Source organism: Eulemur rufifrons, chromosome 6 (genome assembly GCF_041146395.1).
Source record: "Eulemur rufifrons isolate Redbay chromosome 6, OSU_ERuf_1, whole genome shotgun sequence".
Classification (NCBI taxonomy): Eukaryota; Metazoa; Chordata; class Mammalia; order Primates; family Lemuridae; genus Eulemur; species Eulemur rufifrons.
Window position 1 is genome coordinate 58,999,714 of NC_090988.1, and position 12,808 is coordinate 59,012,521.

Genomic DNA, 12,808 nt, shown 5'->3' on the forward strand with positions numbered 1-12,808 from the left:
GTTTGTTAAGAAAAATTGGTTTATGTAATCAATGAAACTAGAGAATGATTAAAAGGAAGTTCTGTATTTGGGTTCATTGTTTGCTTATTTGCTTATTTGTTTGTTTTAGATAAGCGCTACTTAATGATTCTTTTAAGATGGGATCCATTCAAAAGTTTTTGCTAATGTTTGTTTGATTTCCAGCTGAAAACAATATTATACAACTTTCAGATATTACCCACAAAATTTCAGCCTTCTGCTGATGACATTTATTTATTTATTTATTTATTTTCCTTCTTTCTTTCTCTTTCTTCCTTTCTTCTTTCTTTCCTTCTTTCTTTCTTTCTTTCTTTCATTTCTTTCTTTCAAACTCCAATAGGTTTGACCTCCACCCTCATTTTTGTCAGAAGTAGATAGGAAGAAAAAAAGGTTTTCCCATCAAATGAATGATTGCTTCAGAGAAAGTATTCTAACCTCCTTATTACCTCCCAGGAGCAGAAATGAAAGGTGATGTTAACTCCTTTGATGTAGATTTAATGAACAGGACCTTATCTATACCTTGTAGCAAAATTAAAATAGGAAGCAAAAATGAAATGTTACATATCAATCTTGCAATGTATTTAATTATTCCTTGTGGGAAAGATGCAAACAGATATCGATATGACTCAAGAATAATAGAAAATAGGCACAATTAGGTAATCATATTTATGTCCCACAAGAAAAAAAACCAGTCATACATTGTTTGGCTTATATGGGGTGGATATTTTTGCCCTATACAAGAAATTTGATTAGGTTTTTAAAAACAGTGGCTTATAAGTGAAAAGGATAGCAATACTGTAAATGATCTTCAAAAATGATCATGTGATGCTCTGTACTAAAAACAGTGCTCAAAGCACTGGTTGAATATATTCTAAGAAGAAATCCAGTTTTGAATTATTAATCTCTCTGGGTCCCTGAATAGAGCCTGTGTGGTCCTCTGTATACGTAGCTTGTCTTTTATCCTCATTTATGGAACAGATTTTCACTACAAAAGTAAAAATTTCATTTCTTTATTTGTAGCCTTCTTAGAGTTCAACCCAGTCAGTGGGGCAAGTGGGTCTAAGGTTAGTCTGAAGTACTTAAAATAAAAACAAAATCAGTAATATCTATGAAAATTTACAAACTCACATTTGTTTTGACCAATCAAACCCACTATCTGAAAGCAATTCTATATAAATTAAAGTACTAGAATTCATGAACATATAAAAATAGGTTATTTGTTTTAGTATTGTTTATTATGGCAAAAAAAATTACTGCCAGTAGGGCCACTACTAAACAAATTGTTAAAGAAATTGTGTTATATCCCATGTTTAGGAATATCATGCATCCATGAAAAAGGAATCAAAACGTTACCATATAAAGATGTCCTTGATGTATGATCAAACTTGGAGCACTCAAAAAGTGAAGCATACTCATACCAAGGAATGCAAACTGTTTTCAAAATGTATTACAATTAAATATAGTACAGTTGGGCAGTAACCACATTTTACATGGTTTCTCAACACAGTCACACTGCATGTAAAACCAGTTTTCTTCTCCATAATTTCATCAAAGCCCTTTTCATCTCACTATTTCTCAAGCTATAGATAAGTGGATTCAGCAGAGGTGTAAGCAGTGAATAAGACAGGGACATCAGTTTCTTGGTTTCCGGTGAGTAGCCAGATTTGGGCTGCAAATAAGTCATACTGGCTGTGCCATAGAAGAGGGTCACAGATGTGAGATGAGAGGCACAGGTGGAAAAGGCCTTTTGCCTCCCAGTAGTTGATGGCATCTTCAGGATGGCAAAAAGAATCCGAATGTAAGACAAGAGGATCAACAAGAAAGGAACCAAAATAATCAAAACGGTGCCCGTGAAGGCATAGATTTCAAACAAGAAGATGTCTGCACATGCAAGCTCTAGCACTGCTGGGGTTTCACAGGATATATGATTAATTTCATTGGGGCCACAAAAGGGAAAACTAGAGACCCATGATGTTTGCACAGTACCTAACACAAAACCTAAGACCCATGAAAATATAACTAATTTCATAAAAACTTTTTTGTTCATAGTCATTGGGTAGTTCAGAGGATGGCAAATTGCAGCAAATCGGTCATAAGCCATTGCCCCCAGGAGAAAACATTCAGTCCCACCAAAAAGAAGAATAAAATACATCTGTGCAAAACAGCTCACAAAAGAAATCCTGGTTTGCTCAGTGGAGAGCACCACCAGCATTTCAGGCATGATGACTGCACTGAAACTCAAGTCCACCACAGACAAGTTCAGGAGGAACAGGTACATGGGAACATGGAGTCTCTGGTCCAGAAAGATGATGACTATAATGATGGCATTTCCCACCAGGGTCACCAGGTAAATCACCAAGAAAATCCCAAATAGCTGCTGCTGGAGTTCAGGAAAGTTAGAAAAACCCAAGAGGATGAATTCAACCACAGAGCTTTGATTTTGCCTTTTCATTTTCAGGAGTTGAGCCCTATGTTGTTTTCATGGACATAGTATATAAAGAATGAAGTCACAGTCCATTAACTGAGCGTTCCAGTCTGCATTCATCTCAGAAATTCTGGCAGAAGATGAGAAGTGCAGCTCATTCTGTCAGAAATTTTCTTTGAGAATTTTGGAGAATGGCCAAATACATGGATTAATGAATCTTTAAGATATAAAAGGAAAAGTGAAGAATTCTGGCTCAGAAATCTTGTCTGAAAAGGGTATAATAATATTAAAGTTCTATTTCAACTTGAACACTATGTACTTTGAAAATCAAACATAGCCTTAAAGCAAATATAAATATTTTATATTTAGTTTCCAGTCCCATAACATTGCTACAGATATCATTAATTTAACTCAATTTTATATAAATACAAAATTGAAGACCACAAAAATAAAGTGGAAAAAAGTAGATAGATTGAACAAGCTACCCCCAATATTTTGAAAATAACCTAATAATTCAAAGTTATAACAAATTTCATGTAAATTTGTTTAAAATATTTCTTAGATTTAAGATGCCTGTATGTGACTTGGTTAAAGGTGACAACACTCTGTAGAGACACACACAGAGGGTTGTATTTCAGATGCAGTTGTCTTAGGTGACCTATAGATTATGTGAATTGGCTTCAGGCTGGTTGATATCTGCCCAAACTGGACCTGGCCAATTACATTGCAATTTACAAGCATGTGAAATGTTGAGGGCCAAATCTCTAAGGCCCATCCTTGTGACCATGATGACTTAGGAAAAAGCCTATTTTTTTAATCATTGTGGAACTGTAATTTAAAAATTCCATCACTCCCTTTCTCTCTCTCTTCTCTCTTCCCACTATCCTCATCATCAAAAAGTTCATTTAATCATTAATTATTCAGCAAGCATGATTGACCACCTACCATTTTCTAGGCTCTGTACACTCAAGAACATATTTGAGTCTGGAGCTCAACAGACAGTTGCGCAAACTACATAAACCAGTTTCTGGCCCCTTAACCCATATGATACATAAAATAGTGCCCCCACCTCATACTCCAGGACTCTGCAACAACTGCCTTTTACTCTATTTACATATGTATATGTGTGTGCATATGTATGTGTGTGTGTGTGTATATATATATATGTAAATTTATATATCTATATCTCACTAGAACATAAGTCCAGGAGGGCAAAAATTTTGTTTGCTTCCTTGGCTCATAATAGACATAAAACCAGTATTTCTAGAATAAATTAACATAAAAATTAGAAAAATCTAGGTTGTATTTTTAAAGAATAAAGTATCTAAAACAAACCAGTACATAAAACAGTTGGTAATTAATAACAAATGCTTTATACATTTAAATAAGAGAAAGAGTACACCTGAAAGGAGTTGGGGAGGGTGAATGATCACAATCACAGGATGTCTTGGGTGGAAGAGCCTTCAGAAAGGAGGAGGAAGGTTGGCCGGCCCAAGTCAAAAAATGCTTGATGACACCATAGAACTAGAATGGAGGTCTACAGGCCTTTGTAGGATGTTTTGAAAACCAGAGGAAGCTCACTGTGGGAAATGAGGAAGCCAGGAGGACACATGGACACATCAAGCTGAAGACATACAAGGATGTCTGGAGAGCAGATCTGTGGAATATTAGCCGACAGTAGAAGACAGGTTGATTTATTCTTGAGTTTGAACATAGTCATGTATTAAAATCAAATGCCTATATTAACGATAATAATTATGTTTTGGATGTCAAAAGTATCCTAAAATTAGTAAAATAGGCTCTGCAGGATGAAATATTTCAAACCCAATTCTAATGGGGAAAAAAAGAACAATGTGTATTCAGTCCCAAGTATATAATAGTGGATAGATTTTGAAAATTAGAAAATGCAGAGTACCATATAAAAAAATAGAAAACTTTTATAAAACCTGTTAAGAGCATGTAATGGAACAAAACTGTCATAAGTGTAAAGAACCACTGACCATGAATACTCCATTTTTCCTCTACAAGTTGGAAGACCCTAATTGTGTCCTGAAAAACTCACTGAAAGGTAATGCTTAGGCACATCATTCCCTTCCCTAGGCATCAGCCTACAGATGGAAAGAGGTGAGTGTTGGACTTACTGACCAAGTTCCCTGCCATCACTTGCAAACTTCCAAGATTGGATGCTAGGACATGCAAAATACTTACACCTCTAATTACCACCTGAACTTTTCTCAGGAAAGAAATTAACTAGCATCAAAACAAAATGTCCACCAATTCAAATCTTTCAACCATTGCTAGCAATTCATGAGCACTGAGGCATCACTTCAACAGCATCTCCAACTGCCAGTGTGTAGAACCATAAATGGAAACACAAGCAACAGGCACACAAGCAGAATCTTCACCTCTTACCTATTGACTCTGTCTCTTTAGTTTTCATGCTATTTTATCAGAAGTTTCGCCTCTAGTCAAAAGCCACCTATCCATAAGAACAACTTAGTGATTCGGTGCACTGGTTCTATAACATTATTTGACACAGAATCATAAGCACTTGAGAATCCTTCCCTGGAGAACATGGAATCACTTCATAAGGAACTTCCTGTATTTTTATATAACTAATGAGGCTTGAACTTGGCCTCTCAGGTGAGAAGGCTCAAGAGCACACACTCCTTCCAACGTCTAAGGGGAATGACTCCTCTTCACACAAGAGACTCAATTCTACCATGACACCTCCCCATAGGAGGTGAAGGCAGAGGCTGAGTGAATGTTGTCAATAGGGAGAGAAGGGAGGGGTGGGGTGAGGGTGTGACCAAAGGCAGGTATCCTAGGATTTGGTTGGACAGAATGCAGTTTGTACAATGGTGGAAAACAAGTTAAGGAAATTAAGTTGAAGTCTCTTTATAGAAAGCCCAGATGCTCCCCCAACCCAGAACTTTTATCTTTTTGAAAAGAAATATGGAGTCACTGGAAATTTTGAGAAACAATGTCAGTACAGTTAATTTCATACACAGAGCTTTTTAACTTGGAGTCAAAATATCTGGACTGACTTGTATGATGTTGAGCACATCACTGAACTTTCTAGTTCTAGTACTTACTCTGTAAAATAGAGATAATGATATTAACCTCATAGGGGATATATGAGAATCAGGGGACTCAGGGCTCAGTCTAAACTGGCCTGAGCAATGAAACAGACCACAGGCTCTGCCCCAGGAGAGTGTGGAGGTGAATGAATCTGCAGGCTTGGCTTTATCCAGACGCAGATGATGCACTCAGGCCAAGCATCTTCTTTTCTTCTTCTCATCTCTGTTTTCATGGAGTAGGTTCGGTTCTCAAGGAAGCTCTCCCCTCCTGGTGGCAATACAGCTGCCAACAACACCTAGTAACACATTCTGCCTAATCTGTGTGCCGTGGGAAATGTACCAGTGATCCTGAGGAGAGTTCTCACTCATGGGATCCAGTCCAAGGACCCCCTCATATCATTCACAATGGTGGGGTTACATGCCCATGAATGAACCAGTTGTGAGCCCCAGAAATAGGAAAAGCTGCCTAAATATGGACTTTTTATGACCCCTACCCCATAACATCCCATGGGGGCTTCTGTTGTACTGATATATTCTATGTGTTGATGTCCATGATTGTATCACAGGTGACATATAATTTGTGAGAGGACATCAAGATGTAGGTCATGATTTGGACGCCTTTCTATATGTATATCAGATTTCAATAAAAAGTGTCTGAAAAAACATATCAGACATATGTTAAAGAGGATAAACAGGGAATAATATTAATATCAACCTCTAATTCAAAGCCAGTATGTCACTGATGTAACAATAATCAAAATGTGGAGATTTTAATGCATCTTCTTCAAAGTTTGAGAGACCAGATAGACAACAAAGAAATTCAAATGAGAGAATTTGAATAGTAAAATTTTGATAAGAACACTTTTTACCTTACTAACCATACATTTTTATCTTGAAATATCTATGGAATACATGCAAAATTTGATTATGTGTGTTGTCAGAAAGAAAATATCAATAAATTCCAAAATCTTGGCAATCATATACACACAGGATTCCTTAGAATAAATCTGCCCCCAAAAACATCAAAAATAGAAAATGGAAAGTAAACTCTTAGAAACAAGCTAAAAATAAGCTTAAAAGCGGGATGCATACTCTTCATTTTATGAAAATAAAATATAGGTACCCACATCAGTGTTTTTAAAAACACAGGAAAAATCAGGAAAAAAAAATGGACAGCAAATAATTTAGGTTTATTACTTCTAGGAATGATGGGGTTTTGGATAAGAGATTTTAGTATCTCTATTTTATACAACTACTGCTTGAAGTTAAAATATATAAATTACTTTTTTAATATAAATAAAGCAAGTTTTCTAAAAATAAAAATGAAATACAAGTTTTTAAATGGCAAGGTAAAGATGGCACTTTCCTTTTAAAAATTACCCCCAAACAAAAAAATTAATGAGAAAAATAAACCTCAACTTTATATTTAAAAAAATCTAGGATGTATCTTCATCTAAATTACAATAGGAGAAAGGACTGCCAAATACTGGGAGATGAACAAAGGTGTGTGTCATTCAGAGGGGATGCAGCAGACTAAGCCAGAAGAGCAGGGTCTCTAGACTGGTCCCCACAGTGTGGTCCGTGCGTGGGTCAGCAGCATCAGAACCCCCAGGGAACTTGTTAAAATTGCACATTACACAACCCCATTGCAGATTTACTTAAATAGACACTCTGCATGTGAGGCCAAACCATCTGTGTTTTAATATCAGTTCATGTCTGGGCAACACAATGAGACCCCATCTCTACAAAAACAAAATTTTAAATTAGCAAAACTTGGTGGCACACACTTGTACTCCCAAATACTGGGGAAGCTGAGGCAGAGGATCTCTTGAGCCCACAAGTTCAAGGCTGCAGTGAGCTGGGTTTACCCCTTTGCCCTGTACTCTAGCCTGTGAGGCAGAGCAAGATCCTGTCTCTAACAAAAATAAAAATTAAAAATCAGTTCAGTTGATTCGAGAAGTGGTAAAATTATGCTAATCTGACATATTGACTATTTAAATTAAAGGCACTTGAAAGACAGCAGGTGCAAGATCACTCTGACCTTTGTGAACTTCATGCTTTCTTTTTTATGTTTTTCTTTCTTGGACCATATCCTGCAGGAACATGCTGTTTCTTAAAAGCAGGAGATGAAATTCCCATGTGAAAAATGCAACATCCTTATCATTCAGGAAGAGAAGTTGACACCAAGAGAATTCCACACACACCTTGTTAAAATAACTTACCTTTTATTTATTTATATATTTTTTAGAGACAAGGTCTTTCTTTGTCACCCAGCCTAGAGTGATAATTTATCTTTTAAACCTCCCAACATAATTAGTTACTTCTTCACAGCTTACTCTTCTTTGTCCAAATCAGTATAACTGACTCTAAGTGTATCTTTGGGTCTTCATTTCTTTATGAGGGCTCCCATGACACATAAAACTTCTTGTATACATTTCTCCTGTTAATCTATCTTACATCAATTTAATTTTCAGACTCAACGGGACCCTAAGAAGAAGGAGGTGAAGTGTTTACACTCTTACATTCTGACACACACTAAAATTTGAGAATCATCATGCTGGCACAGCCTGGAATTCAAAACCCAAAATCGTCTTACTTGCATCTATGAGAACTACATGGATAGGCTTGTAGTAATGTCTTTCCTGGACCTGCTTTGACATAACTGATACACATAGGCATGGATGAACAAAGGATCACACAAATGTACCATTGTTTCAAGAAGCTATCTGTCAGTAACATAATAGGAAGTAATGTGAGCTCCAATTATTTGATCTGAGCAGTAGAGGAAAAATAATTCATCTTTATTATGATGATTAATGCTATGTTATACAGCAGGTCTTCTCAAACTCTGAAGTGCATCCAAGTCACCTGGGGATCTTATTGAAATGAAGATTGGAATTCATGAAGTCTCTCTGATCCTCTTTTGAGTAGCAATTTTGTAAAGAATGTTTCTGCTAACTATGGGTAATTCATGCTGACTTGGAACAGGGCCTGGCCCCTTCTCCAAATAAATATCCTGCAGATAATGGGTCAAGGAAGAACATATATTTTTCAAACATGGGAGATGACTAAAAGATATCACACACCAGAGTAACACACAGAACTGAAGAGGAACAGGAAAAGCAAATGATGTATAGAGAACATTCACTAAAGCAAAGTTCCCACGGGGAAGATGAAAATTGAAACCAAAAATGTGGCTAAGAATTTTTAAAACTCTATAAAAAAATATATATGTTCAGGGAAGTTATGACACAATAATAGAAACTGATAAAAATCTTAACTGGCAGAACTTGAAGAAGGCTTTGAATTGTTTGTTGTTTTTTTTTTTTTTTTTTGAGACAGAGTCTCTGTTGCCGTGGCAACAGCCTAGCTCATAGCAACCTAAAATTCCTGGGCTTAAGCAATCCTTCTGCCTCAGCCTCCCGAGTAGCTAGGACTATAGGCATGCGCCACCATGCCCGGCTAATTTTTTCTATATATATATATATTTTAGTTGTCCAGATAATTTCTCTCTATTTTTAGTAGAGACGGGCTCTCACTCTTGCTCAGGCTGGTCTTGAACTTCTGACCTCAAGTGATCCTCCCGCCTTGGCCTCCCAGACTGCTAGGATTACAGCCTGTTTTCTTTTTCTTGACAGCTGTGATACACAGTATATTTTAGCAAAAACATAAAGTCCTAAAACACACATGATCCTCATTCTGTCAATAAACCACTTAATGAGCAATGCAACTCCCCTAAAAACTTAACCTCATTCTACCTGCCTTCCAAAAGTAAGTGATACAAAGAAGTCAATAAACACAGGACTACCACCAAAAATCCAAACTATAACAGCCTACAACCACCATTCAACCCAAATTTTAGATGTACTATTGTATCATAAGCATATGCTTTTAAGACTAAAAGTTGGATCAGCAAATGAAGAGAGAGAGACAGAGAAAAGAAGAGAAAGAGGATACTGTGTTTCTTGCACAAATGTTAGTGATCCCTGATCTCATGTGTCTGGTTGATTGTCAGTCCAGAGACCATCCAGGGACTATAAACAACCACCCTGCTTTGGACTCAAAGAGAATGTGGATGCCCCCTCTCCACCTAGCAAAGCACACTGGGCTGCCTCAGGAGTTAAAGACCTCATCAAGAGAAGAATTCAAGAAGATTTGAAACAACCAGTTGTTGAGCATATTCTAAGAGGATAAAACATCAGAGGACCCTAAGGTGCTAAGACTGCTCCTAACTCTGAAATACTGAAACTCCATGACAAACATATCATATTCAATATTACAAAAAAGGGAACCTCCCTGTAACTGGGGGAGAAATCCCCAATATCTTTGAACCTGGCTGGTCAACCTACTTTATTGAGACTGGCCATGTTATCTGAGGGCTGAAAGCAACAAAGGTACCTTCAAGGTAACTTGGGCATAGATGCAAGAAGCAGTTGGTTAAACAACCCCCTCAAGGCACTTCCCTTCAGCTGTGATACATAATGAAGGCTTCCCCCTGAGGACTGCTCCATGACCAGTCCTCTTCAAGTCTTGTTCCTACCCCATGCCCTGAATCTGTTCCAAGTCTTGAAGCCAGCATTTTGCTGCAGACTGCCCTCTTCTTTGTAATTCAAAAAAGATGGCAGTGATTTTTTTAATTCAAAAAAAGTATTTCTAAAGCACCTACTCTGTCCCAGGCAATGTGCTAGGCAGGTGGTACACAGTGTGAACAAATTTATACAGTCACTGTCCCCATAGAGCTTATTATCAAATGTGGCAATCAACATTAAACACACCACACATTTAAGTATGAAGAAAGCTCAAGCTAATAAGCCCCTTAGAATGGAAAAGAGAGAGATGGGATCTACAGGATGTACTTAACATTAACCAGGCAACTATAGATGAAGAACCACAAAGAATTTCAAAGCAGTCTTTTGTTTCAGGTGACGTTATATATTTCGAACTGATACAAAGTCCACAGTGGGGAAAGATTGAGCAGCAGCCCTTCTAACATCTCTAAGCCACATGGATGGGGTCTTGGCCAGGGGACTAGGGAATTGGCATAACTGATTGGCTAGATCAGCGGGCTGAAATTACAGGGATGTAGAAACTGCATTCTTGTGCTGAATCAGTTCCCCGGCAGAGATCACAGGATCAGCTGGCATCAGCTGGCATCAGCTGTCCCATTGGAATGCAGGGTCTGGAAAATATCTTAGAAAACAGTCTCAGGTTTAACATTAAAGATATTGTCTATAGGAGCAATTAAGAGAAGTTACAGGACTTTGTGACAAAAGACTATATGACTCTTAAGCACTAAACAGCTATAAGGGAGTGGGGCCATGGAGAAAGAGTGGGTTAATGTTTAGCTGTGCATCTTCAAGACACATGCCCTTGTTAAAATCCTGGAGACTTGGTTTTAATTAATTTTATAAAGGCAGTTTCACTACCCCAACTAATGTGCTGCTCATTCTTCCAGTTCTCTTCTGCTTCCCTCTGTTGAGGAAGGGGTAGGGGCAGTTAAAACTCTTTAGAGCAAAGGAAAATAGCCTGGCCTCAGGGTGAAGTATTTGGGGGGGAAAAAACCATCGGATTTTATGCTGTGACGATTAGCTTCTTGGGGCATTTCTCCTGCACTTTATACTGCTAAGCTAAGGGTGCCTGCTCCTTCCCCACCTTGTGTCACATTACAAACACTTCTGTTTATTTTCTTAACAACCAGCGCAAAGTATCATTAAGAAGAAGGAAAGACCATCCTGCAATATAAAATAAAGATAAAGGGCTATGAAGGAAGGACCAGGTGTTCACAGAAGGAATGGTTTGGGAAGGGACATTGAGGCTTGGAAGGTCAAGTAAGGCCATCAGAAGGAAATGGCATTTTAAGAAGCTCTGAAGAAATAAGGATTGAACAGCTGAAAACTGAAGTGAGAAACATGAGATGGAGAGAAATGAATGTTTTGGCAGCACAAGACCAGAACGAGAGAATGACTTTATAAACTGGAGGCAGAACTTGCACCAGAACAGGTGAATGAACCAGTGAGTGAGTGAGGGGACAGAAAGGATAGCATGAAATAGTGGAAGCATAGCAGGGGGCATATAGAGCTTGGCTTCCTATGCAACGTGAAAGGGTTTTTTTTTATTATTATTATTATTATTGTAAATGTTATAGAAACCTATTGAAATATTTTAAGCAGAGTCATAATAAGATTGACATTTTAAAAGTTCACATTTTTCCCTGTCCATGTTGATTGTGATCAGAAATCTTGGAGTTAACTTCAAACCCAGAAAAGCATGGTGTCCAGCATCAGTCCTACTAGCTGCCAGCAGCTGAAAGCTGGTGTTGCCAGAATTGCTGCTACTCAGAGTAGAATCATAAACTGGGTCCGTTTGGACTGGCTGCTTTTTGCCAATGTTTAACGAGTGGAGATTCAGTGTGTCTCTGAAATCATCAAATATGTAGCCAAAGCATGCCAGTTCAACTTCTGCTTCTCACCAGGGACGGAGAAATAGGGAAGGGCTGACTCCAGTAATCTTCTAGAGTTCAGTGATCTTCCAATAAACTGTGAATTCCTCAAGGGCAGACACTGTAGTTTCCCAGAGACAGTCACAGTCAGTACTCTGAACAAAAACTTTAATTAACTCAATCTATGAATGAACAAATGAAACAAAGAATAAAAGTTAAAATAAAGCTGTGTATTTTGTCTGGTTCTTGGGCTTTCGAAGACTTTTCTTTCCTACGCCATAAGGCCTTATGTAATTGGTTCCTCTAAGTGCAAGGAGAAGGAAACTCCAGAACAACAAATGACAGAATCTCATGAAACGATTTGCTAAAGCCTATTAAAAGCCCTAACAAAAAGAATATTCTATGACATTCAAATATTACTCAAACTTGTTTCAGCCCTCTGATGAAGTTTTTTTGTGTGTAAATCCAATTCACTTTGCACCTCCTTTTATCATTTTTGGTAGAGGACATTGTAAATGAAAAATGGTTTTTCTCACAACTGAATGGCAGCTTCAAATGTGAGTAGTGTTTTACCCCTTTATTGCCAACCCTGGGGCAGAAACTAAAGACAAAAGGAGCTCATGTGATATGAATTCAATAAGGGTCCTCACCATTCTCCAACAGCAACATTAAAACATGAATCAAACATGAAATGTTCCCATGTTTCCAACATGTAAAATTATTCATTCTGGGGCCGGGCGCGGTGGCTCACGCCTGTAATCCTAGCACTCTGGGAGGCCGAGGCGGGTGGATCGCTCGAGGTCAGGAGTTCGAGACCAGCCTGAGCAAGAGTGAGACCCCGTCTCT

At 37.9% G+C, this 12,808-nt stretch overlaps 1 protein-coding gene across 1 annotated transcript; it reads right to left on the reverse strand.

Annotated features, from left to right (window-relative positions):
- Window positions 1-1,525: 1,525 nt before the first annotated feature.
- LOC138384210 (olfactory receptor 10A6) lies at window positions 1,526-2,470 on the reverse strand. Its single transcript, XM_069469517.1, has one exon. The coding sequence runs from the start codon at window positions 2,468-2,470 to the stop codon at window positions 1,526-1,528; it is 945 nt and encodes a 314-aa protein (XP_069325618.1).
- Window positions 2,471-12,808: the final 10,338 nt, after the last annotated feature.

Excerpts from the sequence above, each read along its gene's own strand:
- LOC138384210 (XM_069469517.1), bottom strand. The coding sequence starts at position 2,470 with ATGAAAAGGCAAAATCAAAGCTCTGTGGTTGAATTCATCCTCTTGGGT.